The following is a 25735-nucleotide window of genomic DNA, read 5'->3' as shown; positions in this document are numbered from 1 at the left end:
CAACATGGGAAGATAATCCAGTTAGGTAAGGAAACAAGGCAACAAATAAACTACAAGAGAAGTAATGAGCAATCAAAATAAAATATTTAAGAATAGTAACATTATATTAAATCTTCCATATATATTTATTTGCGACATATTTATCAAATTGCAGGAAATGTCAGTTTCTTTGCAACTTTCAAAATGTGTTATGTTTTCATGAGAAGTTTCCGTTTATTTAAAGCCTTTTGCTGTGTTCATTTAAGTTTCAATTATTTTTCGGGCTTTTTTAAGTTACTTCCTTTATTTTAGTCGATACATTTATTGTAAAAACATTTTACATGACATTCTAATTTTTAATAATCGATAAATTTTATGATTATTAGTAACGTAAATTAAACTCTCTCTCTCTCTCTCTCTCTCTCTCTCTCTCTCTCTCTCTCTAGTAAAATATCTTGCATGACATTCTATTTGTTTTAATAATGGATAATTTTCTTAAATATTAAGAACGTAAATAAAACTCTCTCTCTCTCTCTCTCTCTCTCTCTCTCTCTCTCTCGTAAAACATCATGCATGATATTCTATTGGTTTTAATAATCGATAAATTTCGTAATTATTAAGAAAGCAAATAAAACTCTCTCTCTCTCTCTCTCTCTCTCTCTCTCTCTCTCTCTCGTAAAACATCATGCATGATATTCTATTTGTTTTAATAATCGATAAATTTCGTAATTATTAAGAAAGCAAATAAAACTCTCTCTCTCTCTCTCCTCTCTCTCTCTCTCTCTCTCTCTCTCTCTTAAAACATCATGCATGATATTCTATTGGTTTTAATAATCGATAAATTTCGTAATTATCAAGAACGCAAATAAAACTCTCTCTCTCCTCTCTCTCTCTCTCTCTCTCTCTCTCTATGGCATATTACTCTTTTGATGTGATACTTTCCCGTTAACTAAGTGTATAAAGAATGAGTTCTATTATTCATCTATCCTTTATTTTTAATCACTTTTAATATATTCAATTTTAGAGAGAGAGAGAGAGAGAGAGAGAGAGAGAGAGAGAGAGAGAGTTTTATTTACGTTCTTAATATTTAAGAAATTTAATCGATTATTAAAACATATAGATTGTCATGCAAGATATTTTACGAGAGAGAGAGAGAGAGAGAGAGAGGAGAGAGAGAGAGAGAGAGAGTTTTATTTACGTCCTTAATAATCATAAAATTTATTGGTGTAAATTGAACGCCTATCCTCTCACGTGCTTCCAGACGATTCCTAGAAATCTCTTGAATTATTTACATCAAAGCTGAAACTAACTGCAAGTATCGTCCAATCCAGTTTGAGCGAAGATTTTTTTTTTTTTTTCTCTCACAAAATGTTGAAATCCCCGAGAAGATTCCAGCATAGCCTTAGTAAAGAAAGAATCCGTTTGGCCATTTATTCTTTACTAGTTATATCCAATATAAATTTCGAGCTATTAGAAAGAGGATGGTTTATGAGAATTAGATAATTTGTGTGGTTGTGTGTGTATATATATATATATATATATATATATTATATATACACACATATATAGATATGTATTTATGAATGTTTATGTATATGTATTATATATATGTATATATACATATATATGTATGTATATGGATGCATATGTATATATATATATATATATATATACACATATGATTATATATTTCCGGTCACGCTTACTTGCAAGACGTAGAACTAGTTACTGGTCTCTCTCGGTACCTCTGGCAGAGTGAGGAGGCAGAAGTCATACCCTGCTGAGAGGGGTTGTAGTTAAGAAAGATGGTGTTGGGAATAGTTGAATGTGTGTATTTGTATATCTTATCTAAATATTCAGCCGTCATTTTGACGGGTCTTGCACACTAACTCTTCAATAATGGTGAAGTTTAATTGAAAAAGGTTATTTCATTTAATTATTTTCCCAATGATACTCTCAGAGTATTAATGCAAAGCAATCTGCAGTTTTATTAATGCCAAATTACTCAATTCCAATCAGAGTTATCTCCCTATTCAAAGGACAATAGTGGTAATTCTGATATATTTCTTGTGGGAGATTTTGTTAAAAATCAGGCAGAAAATTAATTTTAAGTTGTCGAAAACCTTGAAACAAACATAGTTTTCTTCCGTGTTGCCATATTTTATTCGGACAGGTTTTAATCAAGAGTATTAGCCTTCATATCTGTGACTTGCTCTGAAGTGATAATAACTACAGTCAATTGTTTTTAGTGAGGCAGATTTGCCCCGACTCGCAATGGGTGCCCTTTTAGCTCGGAAACGTTACCTGTTCGCTGATTGGTTAGAAGAGATAATTCTGACCAATCAGATACCAGGAAACATTTCCGAGATAAAAGGGGCACCGCTGCGAGTCGGTGCAAATGCGCCTGATTAAAAAAGAATGAGTATAGATATTATCTCTCTCTCTCTCTCTCTCTCTCTCTCTCTCTCTCTCTCTCTATCTCTCTCTCTCAATAAAAAGTTATGACCTTGGCGATTCTTCTTTTCAAATGAGGCGGAGCACGTGAGCTCTTTTAACAGACATCGATCACATCACGCAATCATGTTTGAGTGGCACGTGGCATTTTTTATTGTAATTTATGGCTTTGTGAAAGGAAAGACCCGGAGCTCTTATAATGTCAGCATTAAATGGAAAGAAAAAAGCAATGCATACTTTGAAGGTCTGCGTATTTATGCAAGAAAATGCGTGGTTTTAAGTTCGTTTATGTATTTAAGGTAACTTTTTAAAGCTTAATCTTGGTAAGAAGATTTTTTTGGTTTGTATAAAAGGGACAGCTGGAATTGGTTATTATTATTATTATTATTATTATTATTATTACTAGATAAGCTACAACGCTAGTTGGAATATTAGGATGCTATTAGTCCAAGGGCTCCAACAGGAAAAAAAAGAGCCCAGTTAGGAAAGGAAATAGGGAAATCGATAAACTGCTGTATATGAGAAGAGATAAGTAAAATAAATTATTTAACGAACGGTAACAACATTAAAACATATCTTTCATATATAAACTATAAAAGAGACTTATATCAGCCTGATCAGCATAAAAAGATTTGCTGCAAGTTTGAACTTTTGAACTTTCTTGGCCTCAAAGGAAGTGATAGAGTTGGCTTAACAAAGTAAGAAATACTTCAGTTGTCAAGAAACCCTGAAGTCTGGAGAGAGAAGCGAAAAGATATCTTGGAAGTACTGTAAATGAAGTGTAAAGTTGTACCAGATAAGAGGAGGGAGTGAGGAGTGCTTGGGTAGAACCTATTAAGGGGAAAAGATCAAGAGGGAGGCCGAGAATTAGATGGCGAGATAAGGTGAAGGATGATATGGAGAGAAGAGGTTTGGTGGAAGAGGATGCCTTTGATAGAAGGCATTGGAGAGGGCGCATACGTCAACTGACCCCTCAATATGGGAGTAACGGTGGGGAAGAAGTTGCACCAGAGAAGAGCAGTACCTCGCTGTAATTCTGGAGGTATTCCATGTGATTAGCCAAACTTGAAAATCAAATAACACATCATCTTTACTAGTCCTACACATGGATCGACTTGAATATTTTCGAGTCCCGTTCAAACTCTTTAGTTCCTTTGGTCGCTGCACCTTCACCATCCTTGTGAGCTAAGGATGGGGGCTTTGCGGGAGCCTATAGATCTATCTGCTGTGTCATCAGCAGCCCATTGCCTGGCCCACCTTGGTCCTAGCTTGGATGGTGAGGGCACTTGGGTGCTGATCATATGTATATATGGTCTGTCTCTAGGGCATTGTCCTGCTTGATCGGGCAATAAAACTGCCCCATACCTTTGCCATTCATGAGCGACCTTTAAACCTTTAAATGCAGCTCTTTCCTCTATCTGCATCAAAGACTTTTGTTTTTCCTAATGGCGTCTGTCATCAAATTGCTAAACGCATAATGCAATTATCTATGAGTTTAAGAAATTGCGTCATTATGCAAGCGAGAGATTGTCCGCATGTGTGTGTAACAGGAAACGGTTCACGCAAAACACGGAAACGAGATGACAGCGTTGCATTAAAGAGAGCCCCGCAGATATTGATTGTCTGCACCGGAAGTTATTCGCTCTCATCCCCCGTCACACTTTAAAGGACTAAGGCTGTAGAACTATTCACCTCCCACCTACACCAAGTGTAAACACGTGCACGAACTCGTACGTGCTTACACACGTACAAAAGCGGACATAGATTGGATCGTCTCTTTTGGTGACTTACATTCATGAAGCAAAGATTCTTGTTTACAGTAAGAACAAATAAACAAACATGAACAGCATCGTAAACATACACTGGATTGCCTCTTTTGACATCGCCACATGCGCAGAAGTACAAACAGAATCTCCTCTGTAATCGTATGGTCACGAAACAAAAACTCTGATACAAACACACGTAGAACTGAAATTCTAAATATATACTCAGAGAATCTTCTCTCTTTAAAATTACCTATTCATGAAACAAAGGATCCTTATCTTGTGAGGACACACCAACACAAAATCAACAGAATATGTTGTCTTGGTCATCGTATATTCATGAACTAAATATTTCATATCTTTTTTTAAGGATACCAGTGCTTACATACAAGCTCTCACACAAATATTGACAGAGTATCGCTCTCTTTAGACCTGTGTGTGTGCACTCGAGACCCTGAGAGTATTGGAACCAGCTGGGCCGTTTCGTACCCATCTCGCTGACGATGACGAAGTCAGTTTTCTAAAAGGCCAAAGAGGATGGTTATCCATCGGTTCTAGAGTGAGGGGAAATAAAAATATGAATGATTAAAAGATGTTTGAAAAGGCATCTGCTGAAATTAGAAATAAATAATGTATAGAATAAAGAGATAACTGTTATACGAATCATTATCAGTTTTTAAGTAGGTTAAAACAGAGGAAGGAACACTTCGATATGTAACACACCTCAATCTTCCATCAGTCACATAATTAATCTGAAGCACATGGAAACAGTTTTTTTATGCTTTAAATATACTACACATTAGTTAAAAGTAACCTTCGCTAAGTTGAAAAACTCTCTCTCTCTCTCTCTCTCTCTCTCTCTCTCTCTCTTTGTGCGTGTTTGTGTGTGTCTAGCTCTTGGTTAATTGATACTGGTCTCTGCTGACTAGCGAGAATTCCAAGGTTGATAGCATGCTGGGACGGAAGCCAGTCATATGGAAGAAAAGAATTCTTCTTGTGAGTGAAAACTGTGTTTGGTTAGTAAAGTAGATTGCAGCTAAGAGTGGTGGGAGAAAGGATATATTAAACAAGAGTAAATAAAGTGATTCTTCAAAATGATCAGTTCACTTAGCTTTCATTACCGTCACGATTTGTAAGTACAGATAGGGGTATGAGTTTGTTAAATCTGGCGTATTATTACCGTAGGTTATTCTAATGCAATTGTGATGTGTTTTTTTTTCCACTTCATGAAATTAAGCCCTGGTTTTTCCTTTTATCCAACTCAGTATTCACTATAGAGCCTATTGTTGTTAGTAATAGGTTATTTGAATTGTATAATTTAAAAACAATTCTAGCTATGAAATTAAAACCATAAAATTGGAATGGAGAAGAAAATATATAAACCTTCATTTGTTAGTAAAATGGAAAACTCGTAAATGGATTTCTTTAGTTTTTGATACACTTTAAGATTAAGTAGTCTTCCAGTCGTCAGTTGTTTTCAGTTATTTTGAATCACTTGAAATGACAATTCTTTCGAAACCCAACGAAATTTCAATGGAACATTTTTTTTTCTTTTTTTTCTTTTTTTTAAAGTCTAAAACAAATTGATTGCTCATTAAAACAAAAGACTCTATAACTTAAACGTTATGTTATTCGTCTTTATTATGATTATGATTATTATTATTATTATTATTATTATTATTATTATTATTATTATTATTATTATTATTATTAGGGTGGTGTATTCAGTAAAACTGTAGACATTTTGAAAGCTCCATTTTATGATAATTTTTTTGTCAGATTTCGGGACAGAAGAACATCATCTCTGAGTAAAGTCTATTTTCTGTTATGATGTGTGATGGTGTGTTTGGCCCGGGAGAGTCTGCATTTTCCAAAGTAAATATGTCGAGGGAAGTCATGACGTCATCACTATCATATCCACTGGTAACATTAGGTACCTGAATTAACAACATTTTTGTATTTCTTTATTAATTATATATATGTATATATATATATATATATATATATATTACTTATCAGTCACAAAACTGCACGTACCCTGAAGAAGTTTACGTAATACACGAAAGCGCTTGGTACCTGGTCTTTCACTTTCCGGTTTCCTGTGGATTTAAACATACAGTACGTATGTATGTATATATATATATATATATATATATATCATGATACCTCGTTTTCCTGTAAGAATATTCAATTGGTTATTGTGTTGAGAACGTAAGTGTTTTCTTAATAGTCACCCGCCCAAGTGCTAAACATGCCCAATTCTGTTTAAAGTTGCTAATAAACTACCAGTGGCGCACTCTACTATACTTCATATAACTTTTATGTGTTATCTCATATTAAATATGCCTTCTTTCTCAGAAGTTTCTTTTATAAGGTTCCTTGATTAGGGATAATCAAATTGAAACTGATACTCTGAACATAAGTGAAATGTGATGTTAAAATATAAAGGAATAAGATCAATGAATTATAATGAAATATTTTTCTTATCTCATAAGAAACTTTAAACTTCAGAGTTTCCATAATTCGTCAAATTGGTCCAAGGATTACAACGCTCGCTTAACCAGCTGAAGCATAACTTGTTATAACCAAGGAGGATGATTAGAGTAGGTTCCGTTGAAACTTTAGGTGCACAACATAAAGATAATAGGTGCACAATATGTGCAAAGCATTTTGACACCAAGGAACCAAAAAAAAAAAGACAACCTTTTTGCAAAGAAGTATTGGGTAGTCTTCAGGCGTGCAATCATAGAAAAGCTATAGCTTGTGGTAGGTGTTGAAGTGGGTTGTCTGTTATGTAGAGAGGGTTCTCTTAGAGACTCTATCAGGAGCTGCAAAAGGTTTGGAGACCGTTCTGCATAATGCCATAGCGGAGCTAGGAGAGTTCTTGAGAGGTTGACCGATGTTCTAGCCTTGTTGAGTTAGGGTGGATAGGGATGACCAGAGTTCTCATTCAATGGGTTAGTGGTTAGAAGCTTTATAATGAAACGATTCTTGAGAGGTAGAAATGCAATACATTCTCATATCAGTTTCCCATAGAAGGTAGGATTTCGTAGTGACTCTCTCTCTCTCTCTCTCTCTCTCTCTCTCTCTCTCTCTCCATATATATATATATATATATATACATATGTGTGTGTGAGTGTGTGAACTGTACCGTACAGTATACTGAAAATTACGATAAGTTAACTTCTAAATATTTCAATATCGCATCGACATACTGTAATGAGATGGACTTTTTTTAATAAGAAAATTTATAGCGGATAAATAAACACAATTTAATTGTTCATGAACCTATTAAGCATGTTCAGTATTCTTCATTTCATAAAACAGAGTGGAACGTGAACATCATAGAACAACTCTTCACTATAAGTACAAGTTGAGAGAGAGAGAGAGAGAGAGAGAGAGAGAGAGAGAGAGAGAGAAGGGAATACCTTTTTCCTAAGAGAGGTGTCCTAGATCTGCTAGTTTGATAGGTCACGGTACCCGCTTTCTCATTCCAGATAGATATATCCAAAACCATCAATATCGCCACACTTGACCACGAATGACCCGACTTCTGCTGACACATTCCAATTCCAGTATTTTCAGGAATCTTTATTAAGATACTAGCGCAGTCTGAGATTTTGTTCACTGGTCTACTCTATGGATATATATATATATATATATATATATAAATGTGTGTGTATATACATATATATATGTATGTATATATATATATATATATATATAAATGTGTGTATATATATATATATATATATATACACACACACACAAACACATCTGTCCGATAGGGGATACCTTAACGTGGTGAAGGGGTTTGCGTATCGCCATGATCAGCCAATCTGTACCGGCCAGGGTCCCCCATACTAGTTTGGTTTGCTGTAAGCGATCAGACAAAAGCCTCCCGCCATCACCAGTCCACACTCCAGCGTGAATATGATAATAGCCAAACCACAAACTCAAATAGACATGTATTGGGCCTTTATCCTGTAGAGAGTTATGAGGGTCCTTTGACTGGTAGACAGTACTACATTGGATCCTCCTCTCTGGTTACGGTTAGTCTGGCATATTCTTACATATTCTCCTCTGTCCTCATACGCCCGACATTACTGAGATTACGAAACAATTCTTCTTCACTCAAGGGGTTAACTACTGCACTGTAATTGTTCAGTGGCCACTTTCCTCATGGTAATGGTAGAGGAGACTCTTTAGCTAGGGTAAGCAGCTCTTTTAGAAGAATGACATTCCAAAATCAAACTATTGTTTTCTAGTCTTGGGTAGTGCCATAGCCTCTGTACCATGGTCTTCCTCTGTTTTGGTTTAGAGTTCTCTTGCTTGAGGGTACACTCGGGCACACTATTCTATCTTCTTTCTCTTCCTCTTGTTTTGTTAATGTTTTCATAGTTTATATAGGAGATGTTTATATTGATGTCGTTACTCGTATTATATTCTATTTTTCCTTGTTTCCTTTCCTCACTGGACTATTTTCCCTGTTTGAACCCCTGAGGATATAGCATTCTGCTTTTCCAACTTTGGTTGTAGTTTAACAATGATAATAATAATAATAATAATAATAATAATAATAATAATAATAATAATAATAATAATAATAGTGGACTAGTAACGGCTGCAGTTGTTTTTGTTGTATATATATATATATATATATATATATATATTTATATATATATATATATATATATATATGTATATATATATACTAAAGTTTACTATATCAAATTCACCATATTTTGAGAATAAATATTCAAGGAGGGTACTTCTTTACAGGGCAGATTTCTAACCACTAACTGTATGTTGAAACAAATTGAAACATTAACTCTACCGACTAGGTTATTAAGAGCGATATCTGTTTAATTTGACACAGCGTTACGTATTACTGTAGACTAATAGTTTGTTTTACTTATAATCGAGGTCAAACCAACGCCTTCGTGATAATTCATTTCTATTTTTTTTTAATGGACATGTTACAAATTTATACATCAACGTATATATATATATATATATATATTTATATATATATATATACATATGTATATATATATGTATATATATATATATATATATATATTTATATATATACATATATATATATATATATATACATATATATATATATATATACATATATATATATATATATATATACACATATATATATTATATATACATATATATATATACATATATATATATATATATATATATCTGATAGTTCATTGATTTTTCATTTTGAAAGTGACAACTCGTTGAACCCAAAATCATTGTTATCAATATTTTTCTGTCTGGAAAATATTCCGGTTATTCGATCCATCAACTCTTAATTTATTCATTTCTCTATTTCACCATCCAATGTCATGTACATGAAATCGAGATAATCAAGATAATACCATTGCGAACTAAACCGCATAAATTAGTTGTGCAATGGCTCGAATGACTGGCTTGCCAAAAATAATTACCAACATTCATTTCTACCTGAGTCAGCGTTGGGGGTGGGGGGAGGGGGGGGGCAATCTTAGGGGGTATTTATACGAGGGGATGCCGAAGCCTTGGTATAATCGTTTGTTTGTTTCACGGGAGAAGAATCGAAGGACGAATTGCAGATGAAGGGGAGATTTTGACAAGGCTGTTCTTACTTTTTTTTTTTTTTTTTTTTGGCACTTACGATCATCTGTATTGTATTTGAAAAGGAGTTTGTAATTTAATATATATATATATATATATATATATATATATATGTATATAATTATATATAATGTATATACGTATATGTATATATGTTTATTTATATATGTAGATGTATATATATATATATATATATATATATATATATATATATATATATATATATATATAGAGAGAGAGAGAAGAGAGAGAGAGAGAGAGAGAGAGAGAGAGAGAGAGAGAGAGGTCATCCTTTTACCCTGTATGTATGTTAACTATGAAAAGTAAAGGAATAGTGAGAAAGAGAGAGAGTCGAAGGGTGGACTCAGGGTTCAGACAGAAAGAGATAAAACAGCGAGAGACCGTCACACATACAAATAAAGAAAATCAGATAAAAACGAAAATAAAAAACTGGTAGATGAGAGAGAGAGAGAGAGAGAGAGAGAGAGAGAGAGAGAGAGAGAGAGAGAGAGAGAGAGAGAGAGAGAGAGAGAGAGAGAGAGAGAGAGAGAGAGAGAGAGAGAGAGGCAACGTAAGTATGCGAGAGTTGTTTTAAAAGCGATTCCTTCCGCTCTGCGAAAATAAACATCTGTGAGATGAACGTAATCATTTCCGCACCTCTTGTCCCTGTCAGAATCGCACTTCCAAACGTCCCTCTATTCGCAGTCCTTAAGTGAGCATCGCTGAAGTGCGTCAAGATCACTTATGAGGTCTAGATACTTTAGATTCAGATAATAGTTGCTAAGTAATTCCGTTTCGGACCTTCAATAAAAAAAATAAAAAAATATCTATAGGACTGAATAAGTACCGGGTTTGGGGAGGCCTCGTCTGAACTTCTGACTCCGGCCTTGGTCGTCATGCTGCTGTCATCCCATCATCATCTTTTCCGTCCTTCGTATTTTGATATGATCTGACTTTTTCACAAACTCATCTTACGTATGGGCTACCTTCATGCAAGAGCCCGTGATCCCCTTGTAAGAGGGTCCAATCTAAAACCATCCAACCAAGTTGCTTAGTTATTGGCATTCACTTATCATCACTAAGTTTCTCCTTATATAGTGTGTTCAGCCAGCTTCCGGTTCTAGGAAAGTATTTTGTCATGAAGCTGTCTACCCACATCAGGGTTGCCAGGTTTTATAGATGAGAAAAGGCCAACTTTTAATCAACAGAAGCTTTAAAAGGCCAACCCATTAGTAGAAAAAGGCCAAATATATAGTATTTAAGACACCCCTTTTTCATATTACTAAAGGCCAACCAAATTAAAATAAAAAGGCCAAATTTTAGGTTTTGTGGCCTGGAAAAAGGCCAAACTGGCAACCCTGACCCACATGCCCTTTGCTATCGTGATTGCAATTCCCGCAAGGATGCTTAACTTAGGTGAAGAGACCTACGATGGTTTTCTGTTACCTTTCCAAACCCAATTGGCTCTGCCTCCTTGTGTGGGTGCTATTTCGGGTCTCATCCAGATAGTTCGAGGTTAATAACCACTGAAATATAATTATTATTCGGGTGAAGAAGAGAAACATGCAGAAAAACATTGATTGTATAATATATGAATAGACACACAAATATTCTATTCCATGTTATTTCTCTTCCTTTTGTCTTTTTGAAGTTTTCATAGTTTATGTATGAAAGATCTAATATAATTGTATAACTATTCTTAAATTATTTATTTTATTTGTTCAATCCTTCCCTTATAGTTTATTTGTTTCCTCGTCTCCTTTCCTGACTGCAGGCTATTTTCCCTTTTGGAGCCCTTGGACTTACAGCATCCTGCTTTTCCTACTAGCGTTGTAGCTTAAATAATAGTAATAATAATAATAATAATAATAATAATAATAATAATAATAATAATAATAATGATGATGATGATGATGATGATGATAACAATAATAATAATAATAGTAATGATAATGATGATGATGATGATGATGATGATAGTAATAATAGTAATAGTGGGTGAGGTAATACTTCTTATTACGTACGTGCAATAGATGTGTAAACAACATCGGAAAAAACAAATAGAAGAGCTCTTAAACTATAGTCTAGAGTCTGAAGCACCAAGATCTATGGCACTGCCAGCATTACCTCAGGGAAGTAATTACATTTTCAACTTATTACCTCTACATAAGATCTTGGTTTTGTGGTTTAGTCTGTTTGCTTGTTTAATTATTTGTTTTTTTTGGAGTTGAAATATTATTGATCTCGAAACCCTCTTGTTTTATATTAATTTTTCCCTATATCATCGTAATGCTAAATTAGATTGATAGTAACAATTCATCACAATGTTAAATTATATTGATTATACATTAGCATCTTCATCACTATCTTGAATAATGAAAATTATGCACTAACACGATGTTAGATAATAAAAATGGTACATAAAGATTGACTAATGTTAAATAATAACAATTACATAAAGAACGGTGTTGAATAATGTTAATAATACACCAACAGCTTTATAACCTTGTAAGGTAAAAAAAAAACTGTGATACTCTCATGGACTCACACATTATATATATATATATATATATATATATATATATATATATATATATATATATATATATATGTATATATATACACATATATATATATAAATATATATATATATTTATATATATATATATATATGTATATATATACATATATATACACATATATACATAAATATATACATATATATATATATATATATATATATATATATACTGTATATATATATATATATATATATATATATATACTGTATATATATATATATATATATATATATATATATATATATACTGTATATATATATATATATATATATATATATATATATATATATACACAGTATATATATACACATCGGTATGCCACATGTAGAAATTACACACAAATATATATAATTACCCTCCCGGTATCTTTTGGAAACTTCCCATCTAACAGTGATGATGACAAAATTGAAACGTGCACAAAATGCTTTTCTCTAAATCCCGGGTTGCTTAGCCGTTGAAGCACTTCACAAGGACATCTCCATGGTAACTGTGACGCTGCCAACGAGCCAGCTAGAGTTCGGCGAACCTTAGTTACCTTACCCGTGTTCATATGAGCGCGGTTTTTTTCCTGTCTTCACTCTTCAAGTAACCCTCCTTTTTTTATATTTAATAGTATAAAAACTCTATTAATGCATGTAAGTAACAAGAATAAAAGATCTAGCAGGTAATATACGAGCTACGTAATTGCAAGAGTCCGTGTTTGGCCACAAGGGCCAGGTAATCTTCAATAACAAGGTAACATAGAAATATTTTGTAGTAATAATGATAGAATTGCAAGATTAATTTGCAATTGACATTGATAAAAGAATTGAAGATACTATGAATCATAAGTTTGTCATAGAGGCACTGAAAGGTTATGCGCGTAAGAACCAACTATAGTCCATTTCTTTTAGCGAGACAGATTTGCACCGACTCGCAGCGGTGCCCTTTTAGCTCGGACAATTTTCCTGATCGCTGACTGGTTAGAATTGTCTTGTCCAACCAATCAGCGATCAGGAAACTTTTCTGAGCTAAAAGGGCACCGCTGCAGGTCGATACAAATATGCCTCGCTAAAAGAAATGGACTATAGTTTTGCAAATTAAAGAATCTCTTGATAAATTATATTTCTAATGGATAAATAACGAAATATTCTGGATTCCTGTTCATATCGTGGTTATTGGTAATAAAAAATCGGATGCTATTGCAATTTTAGCCTCCTGGGTAGCACAGTGGTAACGTGTTCGCCTAGCATTCGCATGGCAGCAGATCTATCCCATCCCGGGACTGTGAGTTTCATTTTTTTTTACTGGGGAGGTCACTGCTACAGTGAAGGGTTGGGCTTGGCCGGCTGACGTTCGGGTGAGCATCTATTCTGATTGAACTGGAACTGAAACCAGACATTAAACTACCCACTAACGATTATGTAACTATCATAAAGCATTTTATAGTTAGAATGGCACATGACGTGGAATAATGAATTGGAAAATGATCAAACAAAACAGAAAAATCAGACGTCTTAATTATAGCGAGATCGCGTAATAATCATTCGAAATTGACCCATAGATTTTGATTGTGCACACTTCACAAAACAGTCTCCATGTGCAGTGAGTGTCACTCTTTTAAACATCCAACATAGGTTTTGTGAATGTACTCTTTTTAAAACATATAGAGATTTGTGTTTTTGTCGGAAAACTTTAACTCAGTTGGTATGGTTTTTATAAGAAACATTAGGTTAATGGGTAGAATTTAGATATTTAAATGTCATAGGTTTTAGTTATAATTTAATTATCAATATATATAAAATCAGGCATACTATTCTATCTTATTTTTCATATTTCTTTTGTTTTTGAAGTTTTTATAGCTTATATATGACAGATCTGATTTAATGATGTTACTGTTTGTAAAATATTTAATTTTAATTACTTCTGATTTTTATTGATTTCCGTGTTTTCATTCCTTACTGGGCTATTTTCTTCCTGTTGGGCCCCTTGGGCTTATAGCATCTTGCTTTTCCGACTAGGGTTGCAGCTTTGCAAGTTTTATATATATATATATATATATATATATATATATATATATATATATATATATATATATATATATATATATATATATATGTGTGTGTGTGTGTGTGTGTGTGTGTGTAGGCCTATCCTCTTCCAAAGATTCAACTAGGCCTAACACTATTCCATTTGATGAATTCCAGTGGCAGCACCTACGAAGGACAATGGCAGAACGGCAAGCGCCATGGCCTAGGCGTGGAGACGCGAGGCCGTTGGGTGTACCGAGGCGAATGGACTCAGGGTTTCAAAGGGCGCTATGGAGTCAGACAATCGACCTCTTCGGCAGCCAAGTACGAGGGCACCTGGGCAAACGGCCTCCAGGATGGCTACGGCTCAGAGACATACGCCGATTCTGGTAAGGAATTCACATTTTCAGAATGATGATAATTTTAATAACCTTAACTAGTTTTTTATAGCTTTTTATAAGCTCTAGTCTTTTTATTGCGTTTTATGACTTGTCTTGCCTTTTAATTGCGTTTTTTTTTATTTTTCTAGCCTTTTTATAGCGTTTTTATGACTTGTCTAGCCTTTTCATTGCGTTTTTATGATTTTCTAGCCTTTTTATTGCGTTTCTGTGACTTCTAGCCTTATTATCGCGTTTTTATGACTTGTCTAGCCTTTTTATTGCGTTTTAATGACTTTTCTAGCCTTTTTATTGCGTTTTGATTACTTGTCTAGCCTCTTTATTGCGTTTTTATGACTTTTCTACCCTCTTTATTGCGTTTTTATGACTTTTCTAGCCTCTTTATTGCGTTTTTATGACTTTTCTAGCCTCTTTATTGCGTTTTTATGACTTCTAGCCTTTTTTATTGCGTTTTTATGACTTTTCTAGCCTATTTATTGCGTTTTTGTGACTTCTAGCCTTATTATTGCGTTTATATGACTTTTCTAGCCTTTTTATCGCGTTTCCATGACTTTTCTAGCGTCTTTATTGCGTTTTTATGACTTGTCTAGCCTTTTCATTGCGTTTTCATGACTTTTCAAGCCTCTTTATTGCGTTTTTGTGACTTCTAGCCTTTTTATTGCGTTTCTATGACTTTTCTAGCCTCTTTATTGCGTTTTTATGACTTTTCTAGCCTCTTTATTGCGTTTTTATGACTTTTCTACCCTTTTCATTGCGTTTTTATGACTTTTCTAGCCTATTTATTGCGTTTTTATGACTTGTCTAGCCTTTTCATTGCGTTTTCATGACTTTTCTAGCCTATTTATTGCATTTTTATGACTTCTAGCCTTTTTATTGCGTTTCTATGACTTTTCTAGCCTCTTTATTGCGTTTTTATGACTTTTCTAGCCTCTTTATTGCGTTTTTATGACTTGTCTAGCCTTTTCATTGCGTTTTTTATGACTTTTCTAGCCTATTTATTGCGTTTTTATGACTTGCCTAGCCTTTTCATTGCGTTTTCATGACTTTTCTAGCCTATTTATTGCATTTTTGTGACTTCTAGCCTTTTTATTCTTGCTTTTATTGCGTATGACTTTTCTAGCCTCTTTATTGCGTTTTTATGACTTTTCTAGCCTCTTTATTGCGTTTTTATGACTTGTCTAGCCTTTTTATCGCGTTTCTATGACTTTTCTAGCCTTTTTATCGCGTTTCTATGACTTTTCTAGCCTCTTTATTGCGTTTTTATGACTTGTCTAGCCTTTTCATTGCGTTTTCATGACTTTTCTAGCCTATTTATTGCGTTTTTGTGACTTCTAGCCTTTTTATTGCGTTTTTATGACTTTTCTAGCCTCTTTATTGCGTTTTTATGACTTTTCTAGCCTCTTTATTGCGTTTTTATGACTTGTCTAGCCTTTTCATTGCGTTTTTATGACTTTTCTAGCCTATTTATTGCGTTTTTATGACTTGCCTAGCCTTTTCATTGCGTTTTCATGACTTTTCTAGCCTATTTATTGCGTTTTTGTGACTTCTAGCCTTTTTATTGCGTTTCTATGACCTTTCTAGCCTTTTTATTGCGTTTCTATGACTTTTCTAGCCTCTTTATTGCGTTTTTATGACTTTTCTAGCCTCTTTATTGCGTTTTTATGACTTGTCTAGCCTTTTTATCGCGTTTCTATGACTTTTCTAGCCTTTTTATCGCGTTTCTATGACTTCTAGCCTCTTTATTGCGTTTTTATGACTTGTCTAGCCTTTTCATTGCGTTTTCATGACTTTTCTAGCCTATTTATTGCGTTTTTGTGACTTCTAGCCTTTTTATTGCGTTTTTATGACTTTTCTAGCCTATTTATTGCGTTTTTATGACTTTTCTAGCCTCTTTATTGCGTTTTTATGACTTGTCTAGCCTTTTCATTGCGTTTTTATGACTTTTCTAGCCTATTTATTGCGTTTTTATGACTTGCCTAGCCTTTTCATTGCGTTTTCATGACTTTTCTAGCCTATTTATTGCGTTTTTGTGACTTCTAGCCTTTTTATTGCGTTTCTATGACCTTTCTAGCCTCTTTATTGCGTTTTTATGACTTTTCTAGCCTATTTATTGCGTTTTTATGACTTGTCTAGCCTTTTCATTGCGTTTTCATGACTTTTCTAGCCTATTTATTGCGTTTTTGTGACTTCTAGCCTTTTTATTGCGTTTCTATGACTTTTCTAGCCTCTTTATTACTTTTTTATGACTTTTCTAGCCTCTTTATTGCGTTTTTATGACTTGTCTAGCCTTTTCATTGCGTTTTTATGACTTTTCTAGCCTATTTATTGCGTTGTTGTGACTTCTAGCCTTTTTATTGCGTTTGTATGACTATTCTAGCCTTTTTATCGCGTTTCTATGACTTTTATAGCCTCTTTATTGCGTTTTTATGACTTGTCTAGCCTTTTCATTGCGTTTTTTTACTTCTAGACTCTTTATTACGTTTTTATGATATTTCTAACCTTTGTATTGCATTTATATGACTTTTCTAGCCTATTTATTGCGTTTTTATGACTTTTCTAGCCTATTTATTGCGTTTTTGTGACTTCTAGCCTTTTTATTGCGTTTCTATGACTTTTCTAGCCTTTTTATCGCGTTTCTATGACTTTTCTAGCGTCTTTATTGCGTTTTTATGACTTGTCTAGCCTTTTCATTGCGTTTTTATGACTTTTCTAGCCTATTTATTGCGTTTTTGTGACTTCTAGCCTTTTTATTGCGTTTCTATGACTTTTCTAGCCTTTTTATCGCGTTTCTATGACTTTTCTAGCCTCTTTATTGCGTTTTTATGACTTGTCTAGCCTTTTCATTGGGTTTTTTTTTACTTCTAGACTCTTTATTACGTTTTTATGATATTTCTAACCTTTGTATTGCATTTATATGACTTTTTTAGCCTTTTTATTGCGTTTTTGATGACTTTTCTAGCCTTTTTATTGCGTTTTTGATGACTTTTCTAGCCTTTTTCATGCGGTTATAGCACTTGTCTATCCTTTTTAGCTGGTTTCCTCAAGGTTGATAGAATTAGGGTTCTTGGAAAAGGGGATTTTATATGTCTGTCTAATGTAATACTTGAAGCCTTTTTTAGTGTACAACAATACTGATGCCTAACAATTTTGATTTTATTGAGTTACGTAGTGTTAAATCTTAGTAGCTATCAGTTTCCATTAAGAGCTTCGTTTGCAGAAATGAAAATTCGACATATGGGTGGCTCTTCTCTTAAATTTACCCAAAATCGGTTTTTTCGATTATTAAAAACGTCCGTCATTACTGTTGAGTTACTGTGCTTGTCAAAATTTGGCCTGTAGGTAACGTCCCTGATCACGCCCTGGCTGGTGATCGCTAGACTGGGGTTCGAGTCCCGCTCAAACTCGTTAGCTTTTCTGGTCGCTGCAATCTCACCATCCTTGTGAGCAAAGATTGGGGGTTTGGGGGGAGCCTATAGCGTACCTGCTGATTCATCAGCAGCCATTTCCTGGCTCTCCCTGTTTTTAGCTTAGTTGGAGATGAGGCTTGGTTGCTGATCATATGCATATATGTTCAGTCTCTGGTGTATTGTCCTCCTTGCTAGGGTAATGTCACTGTCCCTTGCCTCTGCTATTCATGGGTGGCCTTTAAACTATCCTCATAAATCTTTTAGGAATGGTCATGATTCATCAAGAGACCCGAGATTCACTATAATTGGCATCTATCCCAAAATCCATTTTGATATGAAATTGTAATCGGGCGATATTCAAAGCTTTAACGTAATCAATTTAGTAAAGGATTAATCTACTTAAAGTTTTCAAATGATTAATTTACATTCAAATTTGTAAATGATTAATTTACATTCAAATTTGTAAATGATTAATTTGCATTCAAATTAGTAAATGATTCATTTACATTCAAATTTGTAAATGATTCATTTACATTCAAATTTGTAAATGATTAATTTACATTCAAATTTGTAAATGATTAATTTACATTCAAATTTTTAGATGATTATGTAAATGATGTTATCCTTAATGTCCCATAATACAGAATTTCAGTTCTCGATTACTGTGTTTAAACGAATGAATATCATAGAAATCTTTGAAAATGTAAGTAACTTCTAAGCTTGTCATGCTTATTTTTTAACATATCCTTATCCTGGGCCAATGTCCTTCCATATAGTTTGTAACAGACTATTAACAATGTGAGAGATGACATATGCTCGTTCAACACTTCGCAGTCACTTGAGAGAAAGGTTTCGATAGTAGACTGGTTGAATCCAGACACAGTTCTGCCAAGTATATTATGCATTGAAATGTTTAATGTAAAATTCCAAACTTAGATATTAGAGGATGCTGAACCGATAAGGAGAAAGTAGTACCTTTCATTATTGTCTGTTTAATAATTAGAGCTGCACAAACGCCTATTTTAATATTTTATTGTAACTCAACTTGCCTTTTCAGTCGAGTAGATGAAGATGTGCGAGCGAGCACTTAGGTTGTAACTGAGAGGCGAGGTGAATTCAGCTAAACTTTATTAAACAATCATCGAGTTTTTATACAGCGACTTGCGAGCAAGAGTGTCACAAAAAATCAAACATGGTAAAGCATGAACTAGCATGATATCACAAGTTGGTAGAAAATTATCAGATAAGATCCAAGAAAGTAGACTGAGGTGGTATGATCATGCCATGAGAAGAGATGAACAGTATATTGGGAGGAGAGTGATGGAAATGGAGGTACAGGGAACGAGAAGGAGAGGGAGACCAAAGCGAAGGTGGATGGACTGTATCAGGGATGACCAGAAACATCGACCCCTCATAAAGGTGGGAAAAGATGCAGACAAAGAAGAAGAATTACAGTGTACGAGCGTGTATAAAACATGTGCGGTACAAAGGATTGACATTTCTACTAAACAACAGCTTGGCAGTATTAAAAAGGGACACGAATCTAAGAAATTAAAAGAAAACCTCTAAGATCTGGTTTCTATAACAAAGCCAAATTCTTTTTGCGCAGAACATACCGGGAAAAAATTAACGTAAAAGTTACGATTTCAGGTCTGACTGATTTGTTATTACACAATAGTGCCACAGTAACGGTAGCCAGCAGTGTTAAGTAAAGATACAATATCATTATATTAAGTCAAAAAGATAAAGCATCAGAGGAAACAAAGAAAGCATGAGCTTATCCAAAGTTAGTAAGCAATTTTCCGAATTGTGTCCCAGAAATCTCATGCTCATGTCTACCAGCTAGGATCCTATTGGTGTGTCCTTCCACCAGCCAGGAACCCTATGGTTACTCTGCCCATTGCATCCAAAATGTGTGTACGTGCATTGTTTTTATTATCTAATTAATCACTTAGTTCAACTGGTCTTTACTTTGCCGTGGCTTGCTTCGCTCGCAATTTACCATTATCTCATTGCTCCTCTATTCTGGCAAGCGGTTCATTTCGCGTGGGCGAGTAATCTGTTATTTTGATGATCTAATTAACCACTTAATTAAACTGCTCCTCGTTTATTCACTCTGCCACCTGCATTCATCATTCTGTGATAATTTTCCAATGTTCTCGTGCAAAGGCTGCACACACAGCTATATCCTGACAGTCACTATGCATAGGGCACAAGTGTACCTGGCTGGTCAAGGGAGCACGAGACTTCTAGGACACGAGTCGGAAAACAGCACCCAGGAAAGAAATTGTAAACTTGTTTTACTGACTATTGGAGGGAATTTAGTATGAAAAGGATCAGTTTTCCAAATTCTAACTGTACATTAGAATTAAAAGTTTCGTTGACGGGTTTTTTTATGAGTTTAAGAACAACCAAAATATCGATAGTGGAGTAAAGACAGTAAATATAAAGAAAAGCCACAACAGTTCCTTAGAATTTATGTAAACGGTATTCATGGATAAGGTGAAGAGGTGTAAATGGTTTGTCTCAATACAGAATATAAAGAGAATTTATTTTAGGTAGATGCAAACAGAGCTTCATAAGAATTAGTGGTTATATGGCCAGCCTTGGCTTTGAAATAAATATCCATTGGAATCTTCAGCTAGTGTCCATGTGTTAGAGCAGGGTGGTCCAACTACAGGGCCGCAAGGGGATTTTTTTGTGACCCTCCTACACTGACCTAATTATGCTGTATGGTTTAATGTGTCGAAACCTTACTGGACCTAAATGATCCCTCCTGAATACTAACAAAATAAAAAATGATAAATAATGAAATAAAATTAAAATCACACATTTCAGTAGAATTTCAGTACTCTCTCTCTCTCTCTCTCTCTCTCTCTCTCTCTCTCTCTCTCTCTCTCTCTCTCTCTCTCTCTCTCTCTCTCTCTCTCTCTCTCCAAATAACAATAACAAATATAAATGTAACAAGATTAATGAAAACCCCATGAATAGAATGGGGATGAAGCCCCTGCTGTTTCGAATAGTTTTCAGCTTGCCTCTGTTTTGCAGTTAAGCACTATTGTTCATAACGTCTTTCCATATTGAGTCAAGGTAAGAGAAGAAAGTGTTGTGATATGAACAGAGCATATGATATGAAGTGGGAAGAAGAATATTCAATGGCATTGTGAGACATTGCACAAAGAAAAGTATGCTCAATAGCGGGAAAATCACGAAGTGGTATATTGAATATCTTGATGGGCAAACATCAACAGCAAAATCATGGGCTACATAACTTCTGTAAACCACAAACAGCTAGTCTTACTGCTTTATAAGAAGTTACTTTGGTGCTTATAAGAAACAGAAAAGCATTTAGGGGTGGAGAACTAATAAAGCAGTGTGCAGTAAAATAGTACAAGAGTTTGTTGAAGAAAATGTACCTGGTAGTAAAAAAATTTGAAAGTGTGTCATTCTCTTACCAAAGAGTTGTAAGAAGAATGAATGAATTTAATCAGCATGTTTCCATGAAACTTAAAAATATAATGAAACATCGCAAGTACTTTTTACTGGACTTAGATGATAGCACTGATGTAAGTGACACAAGTCAGTTACTCGTATTTGCCGGCACCATTGGCGAAGATTTTGTGGTTCACGAAAAACTTGTCAAGATGCAGTCATTGAATGATGATAGCAGAGGTTCTTATATATATACTTTTCCCCAAAATCCGTGGTCAATGAATATGGAGGGTTTAAAATGTGTCCCTGCATTATAACTGATAGTACAGAAGCTATGGTTGGCAGTAATGTGGCGTTAGTTGGTCTTTTAAAGAAAAGTGGAGTGCATTGCATCACACTGCACTGCATTATTCACCAAGAGGCCTTATGAAGCAAAATACTGCAGATGAGAAGCCATGAGAAGTATTGTCAGTATTGTGAACTTAATCAGAGGTGGAAATATTTCTTTAGGCATAGAAAATTTATATCATTCCTGGAAAAACTAAACACAGAGTACAGTGACCTGCCACTATATTACGTGTTAGGGGGCTGAGTGCTGGGAAACAGTCTGGTGTTTAAAAAGCTGCAACTTTTCAGTGAATGCTTAAAGAAGAATGATCTAACACCCCTTCTTGTCATGAATTGAACAGAAATAATGGAACGTACTCCTCATCTTTTTTTTTGAAAACTTGAAGGGTTATGTTGTGAATTTGAGAGAAAATATATATATATATATATATATATATATATATATATATATATATATATATATATATATATATACATATATATACACAAATTTATATATATATATATATTTATATATATATATATATATATATATATATATATATACTGTATATATATATATATATATATATATATATATATATATACTGTATATATATATATATATATATATATATATATATATATACACACACACACACATATATATATATATATATATATATATATATATATACACAAACATACGTACACATACACACACATATATATATATATATATATATATATATATATATATATGGTTGTGTGTATAGATTTACTTTGATTGTACAGTATTTTGAAATTAAACAGGAATAAAATTGTGAAAGGCTCTATTTTGTCTTATCTTATGATTAAAAACTATTACTAAAAACTAGTATCTGAGTTGTTTATATCTTTCTTCTCTTTTTGTATATCATATGTACTTTAATTATGATTTGAAGTTAAATATTAACAGAAATATATAAGCTTTATATTTTTATTTTTTACCTTTTTTTTTTGTCTTGTTTCGGAAAAGAAATATCCATATACAAATAAGAATGGGGGAAAATCTTAAGACACGGTGTGTAAACTCTTCAAGTGCATCTACATACTTGGTAAAAAGAATCACTTATATAAAGGAAATGAATCCTCTCCCCTGGGGGGGAAGGTGCTCCCCTTCAGTTACTGCACCAGGAATTCTAATTCTAATATTAATCTTATTTTTTGGCCCGTGCCATGAAGGATTTCAGGTAATGTGGCCCTTGCCATGGAAAAGGTTGGGCCACCCTGTGTTAGAGTATGCAATTAACAGATAGCTGATTTTGAAAGGCAATATAAAGAATACTGTGAACATTTGATTTAGTTTATGAACTTGTTGTTAAGAAAAATAAATCACAAGATATTGTAGGTAATTCTTGCAAGGTCAACCATCGTTGGCGACATTTCGTTAACTTACTCTGTTAATTTCTGCCTTTTGTATTTAGTTGTTGTTTGTTTCTCAGGTACATACAAGGGTCAGTGGCTTCGAGGCCTTCGGCATGGATACGGCGTCAGGACATCAGCGCAGTTCGGCCAGGCCTCCGTCAGCAGACCCAGAGCCAACAACAGGGGTTCCACCACCTCCTTGCGATCTGACGGTGCTGGTGATCCCTTGGCAGACAGAGATAGAAAAGTAAGTTTCGCACTGAGAGAGAGAGAGAGAGAGAGAGAGAGAGAGAGAGAGAGAGAGAGAGAGAGAGAGAGAGAGAGAGATTGGTTTGTGGGGAGACACCGATTAGATTCCTAAGAGGACAGTTCCTTAGACTCACCTATGAAATTTAATAATGAAAGAGATATAGAGGTTAATACAAACTCAGTAGTCCCAGATAGGTCTATGAGGATAGCCTGTCGTGATTTCAGTAGTCCCAGATTGGCCTATGAGGATAGCTTGTCATGAACTCAGTAGTCCCAGAATGGCCTATGAGAATACTGTCATGATTTCAGTAGTCCCGGATGGGCGTATGAGGATAGCTTGTCATGATCTCAGTAGTCCCAGAATGGCCTATGAGAATAGTGTCATGATTCCAGTAGTCCCAGATGGGTGTATGAGGATAGCCTGTCATGATTTCAGTAGTCCCGGATGGGCGTATGAGGATAGCTTGTCATGATCTCAGTAGTCCCAGAATGGCCAATGAGGATATCTTGTCATGCTCTCATTAGTCCCAGAAAGGCCTATGAGGATAGCTTGTAATGATCTCAGTAGTCCCAGAATGGCCTATGAGGATAGCTTGTCATGATTTTAGTAGTCCCAGAATGGCCTATGAGGATAGGTTGTCATAATCTCAGTAGTCACAGAATGACCTATGAGGATAGCTTGTCATGATCTCAGTAGTCCCAGAATGGTTATGAGGATAGCTTGTCATGATCTCAGTAGTCCCAGAATGGCCTATAAGGATAGCTTGTCATGATTTTAGTAGTCCCAGAATGGCCTATGAGGATAGCTTGTCATAATCTCAGTAGTCACAGAATGACCCATGAGGATAGACTGTCATGATTTCAGTAGTCCCAGAATGGCTATGAGGATAGCCTGTCATGATTTCAGTAGTCCCAGAATGGCTATGAGGATAGCCTGTCATGATTTCAGTAGTCCCAGAATGGCCTATGAGGATAGCCTTTCATGATTTATTGCCAATAATTTCCCTTCCCAAAAACATAGGAGTTTAGACTATAAGGACATAAATGTCTCATCTAAATTGCTAAGTGATGAGCAAGCGACCTTTTTTTTTCAAAATATTTGCGAAGGATCTTCTCAATGAAGCACCTTGTTATTTCCTCGTCGAATATCTGGCCGGTTGAGTCAACCGTATTTAAAGAATCGCTCGCTGCCACTCTTGGGAGAAAGCTCTTGACGTCATAAGATTAAGCAATGCCAAAGCACACGGCGTTTCCCATAATACACATTTAGGTTCTTTGACCGTGTAGTGCTGCTTTCCCAGTTTAGAATGACGTCATTATTAAGATTCCAAGAACTAAGTAAAAATAACAGAGCTGGCTAAACGCTAAAATGTGATTTAAGTAATCAATAAATAGTTAGGTTGATAGATGGGTAGAGAGGGGCCGGCTCAAAATTGATATAATAATGAGAATATAACATGACATAGCTCTTCAAAATAGCATTATAATACCTGTGTATAGATAACCAATAAGAGTGGTTGCTAAGAAGCGTGTGTGTGAGGGGAAATCTGGATTAATTCACTTTTGAAATCTACCCTTCCTGGCTCCAAAAAGGGTTTCTTTTTAGTTCATATTATCATTCGTGTTCATGAGTGGAGGGGGACTGCAAAAGACACGTATTATTAGTTGACTTCCACCTGGAAACAGTCCTGTTGAAGAATTATTTATGCGTTTTATATTAAGTTGTTCTCTTATGTATAGCTGTTTGCAGTATTAGACAAGTTTACAAGTGCGTAAGCAGTGGATGTGAAGATGTACCCTACTATATTTTGTGGCTTTTTTATATTTTCAATCTCCTTTTACATTGACCATTTGTTTTTATTTTAAGCTTTCTGTCCATCTAGTAATTTTATACACTATTTGGGTATGTTCTCCATATTGTTTCTCATTTAGACTATCTTATAGTTATAGTACTATATGCCATAATATTGTGTTGTATACTATACTATTCCTTTTCCATAGAAGTTCTTGCTACTAATCGGCGTCAGTGACCTTAGATGTCAAGATGCCCGAAAATTTCAAATCAATCAATCAATCAGTCTTGTTACCAAA

The 25735-nt window shown here is 34.5% G+C and overlaps 1 protein-coding gene across 2 annotated transcripts in view; it reads left to right on the top strand.

The window, feature by feature from the left end:
- Window positions 1–25735, top strand: part of jp (junctophilin) — a 395271-nt gene that overhangs the window by 350057 nt on the left and 19479 nt on the right. For both annotated transcript variants that reach the window (XM_068360777.1, XM_068360776.1), the window contains exons 2-3: window positions 14602–14813; window positions 23473–23642. In XM_068360777.1, coding sequence (XP_068216878.1) covers window positions 14602–14813; window positions 23473–23642 — 382 coding nt within the window. The remainder of the gene's footprint in view (window positions 1–14601; window positions 14814–23472; window positions 23643–25735) is intronic.

This window comes from Palaemon carinicauda, chromosome 37 (assembly GCF_036898095.1).
Source record: "Palaemon carinicauda isolate YSFRI2023 chromosome 37, ASM3689809v2, whole genome shotgun sequence".
In the NCBI taxonomy this organism is placed as follows: Eukaryota; Metazoa; Arthropoda; class Malacostraca; order Decapoda; family Palaemonidae; genus Palaemon; species Palaemon carinicauda.
The sequence above is the reverse complement of the archived record's forward strand: the minus strand, read 5'-3'. Positions and strand labels throughout refer to the sequence as shown.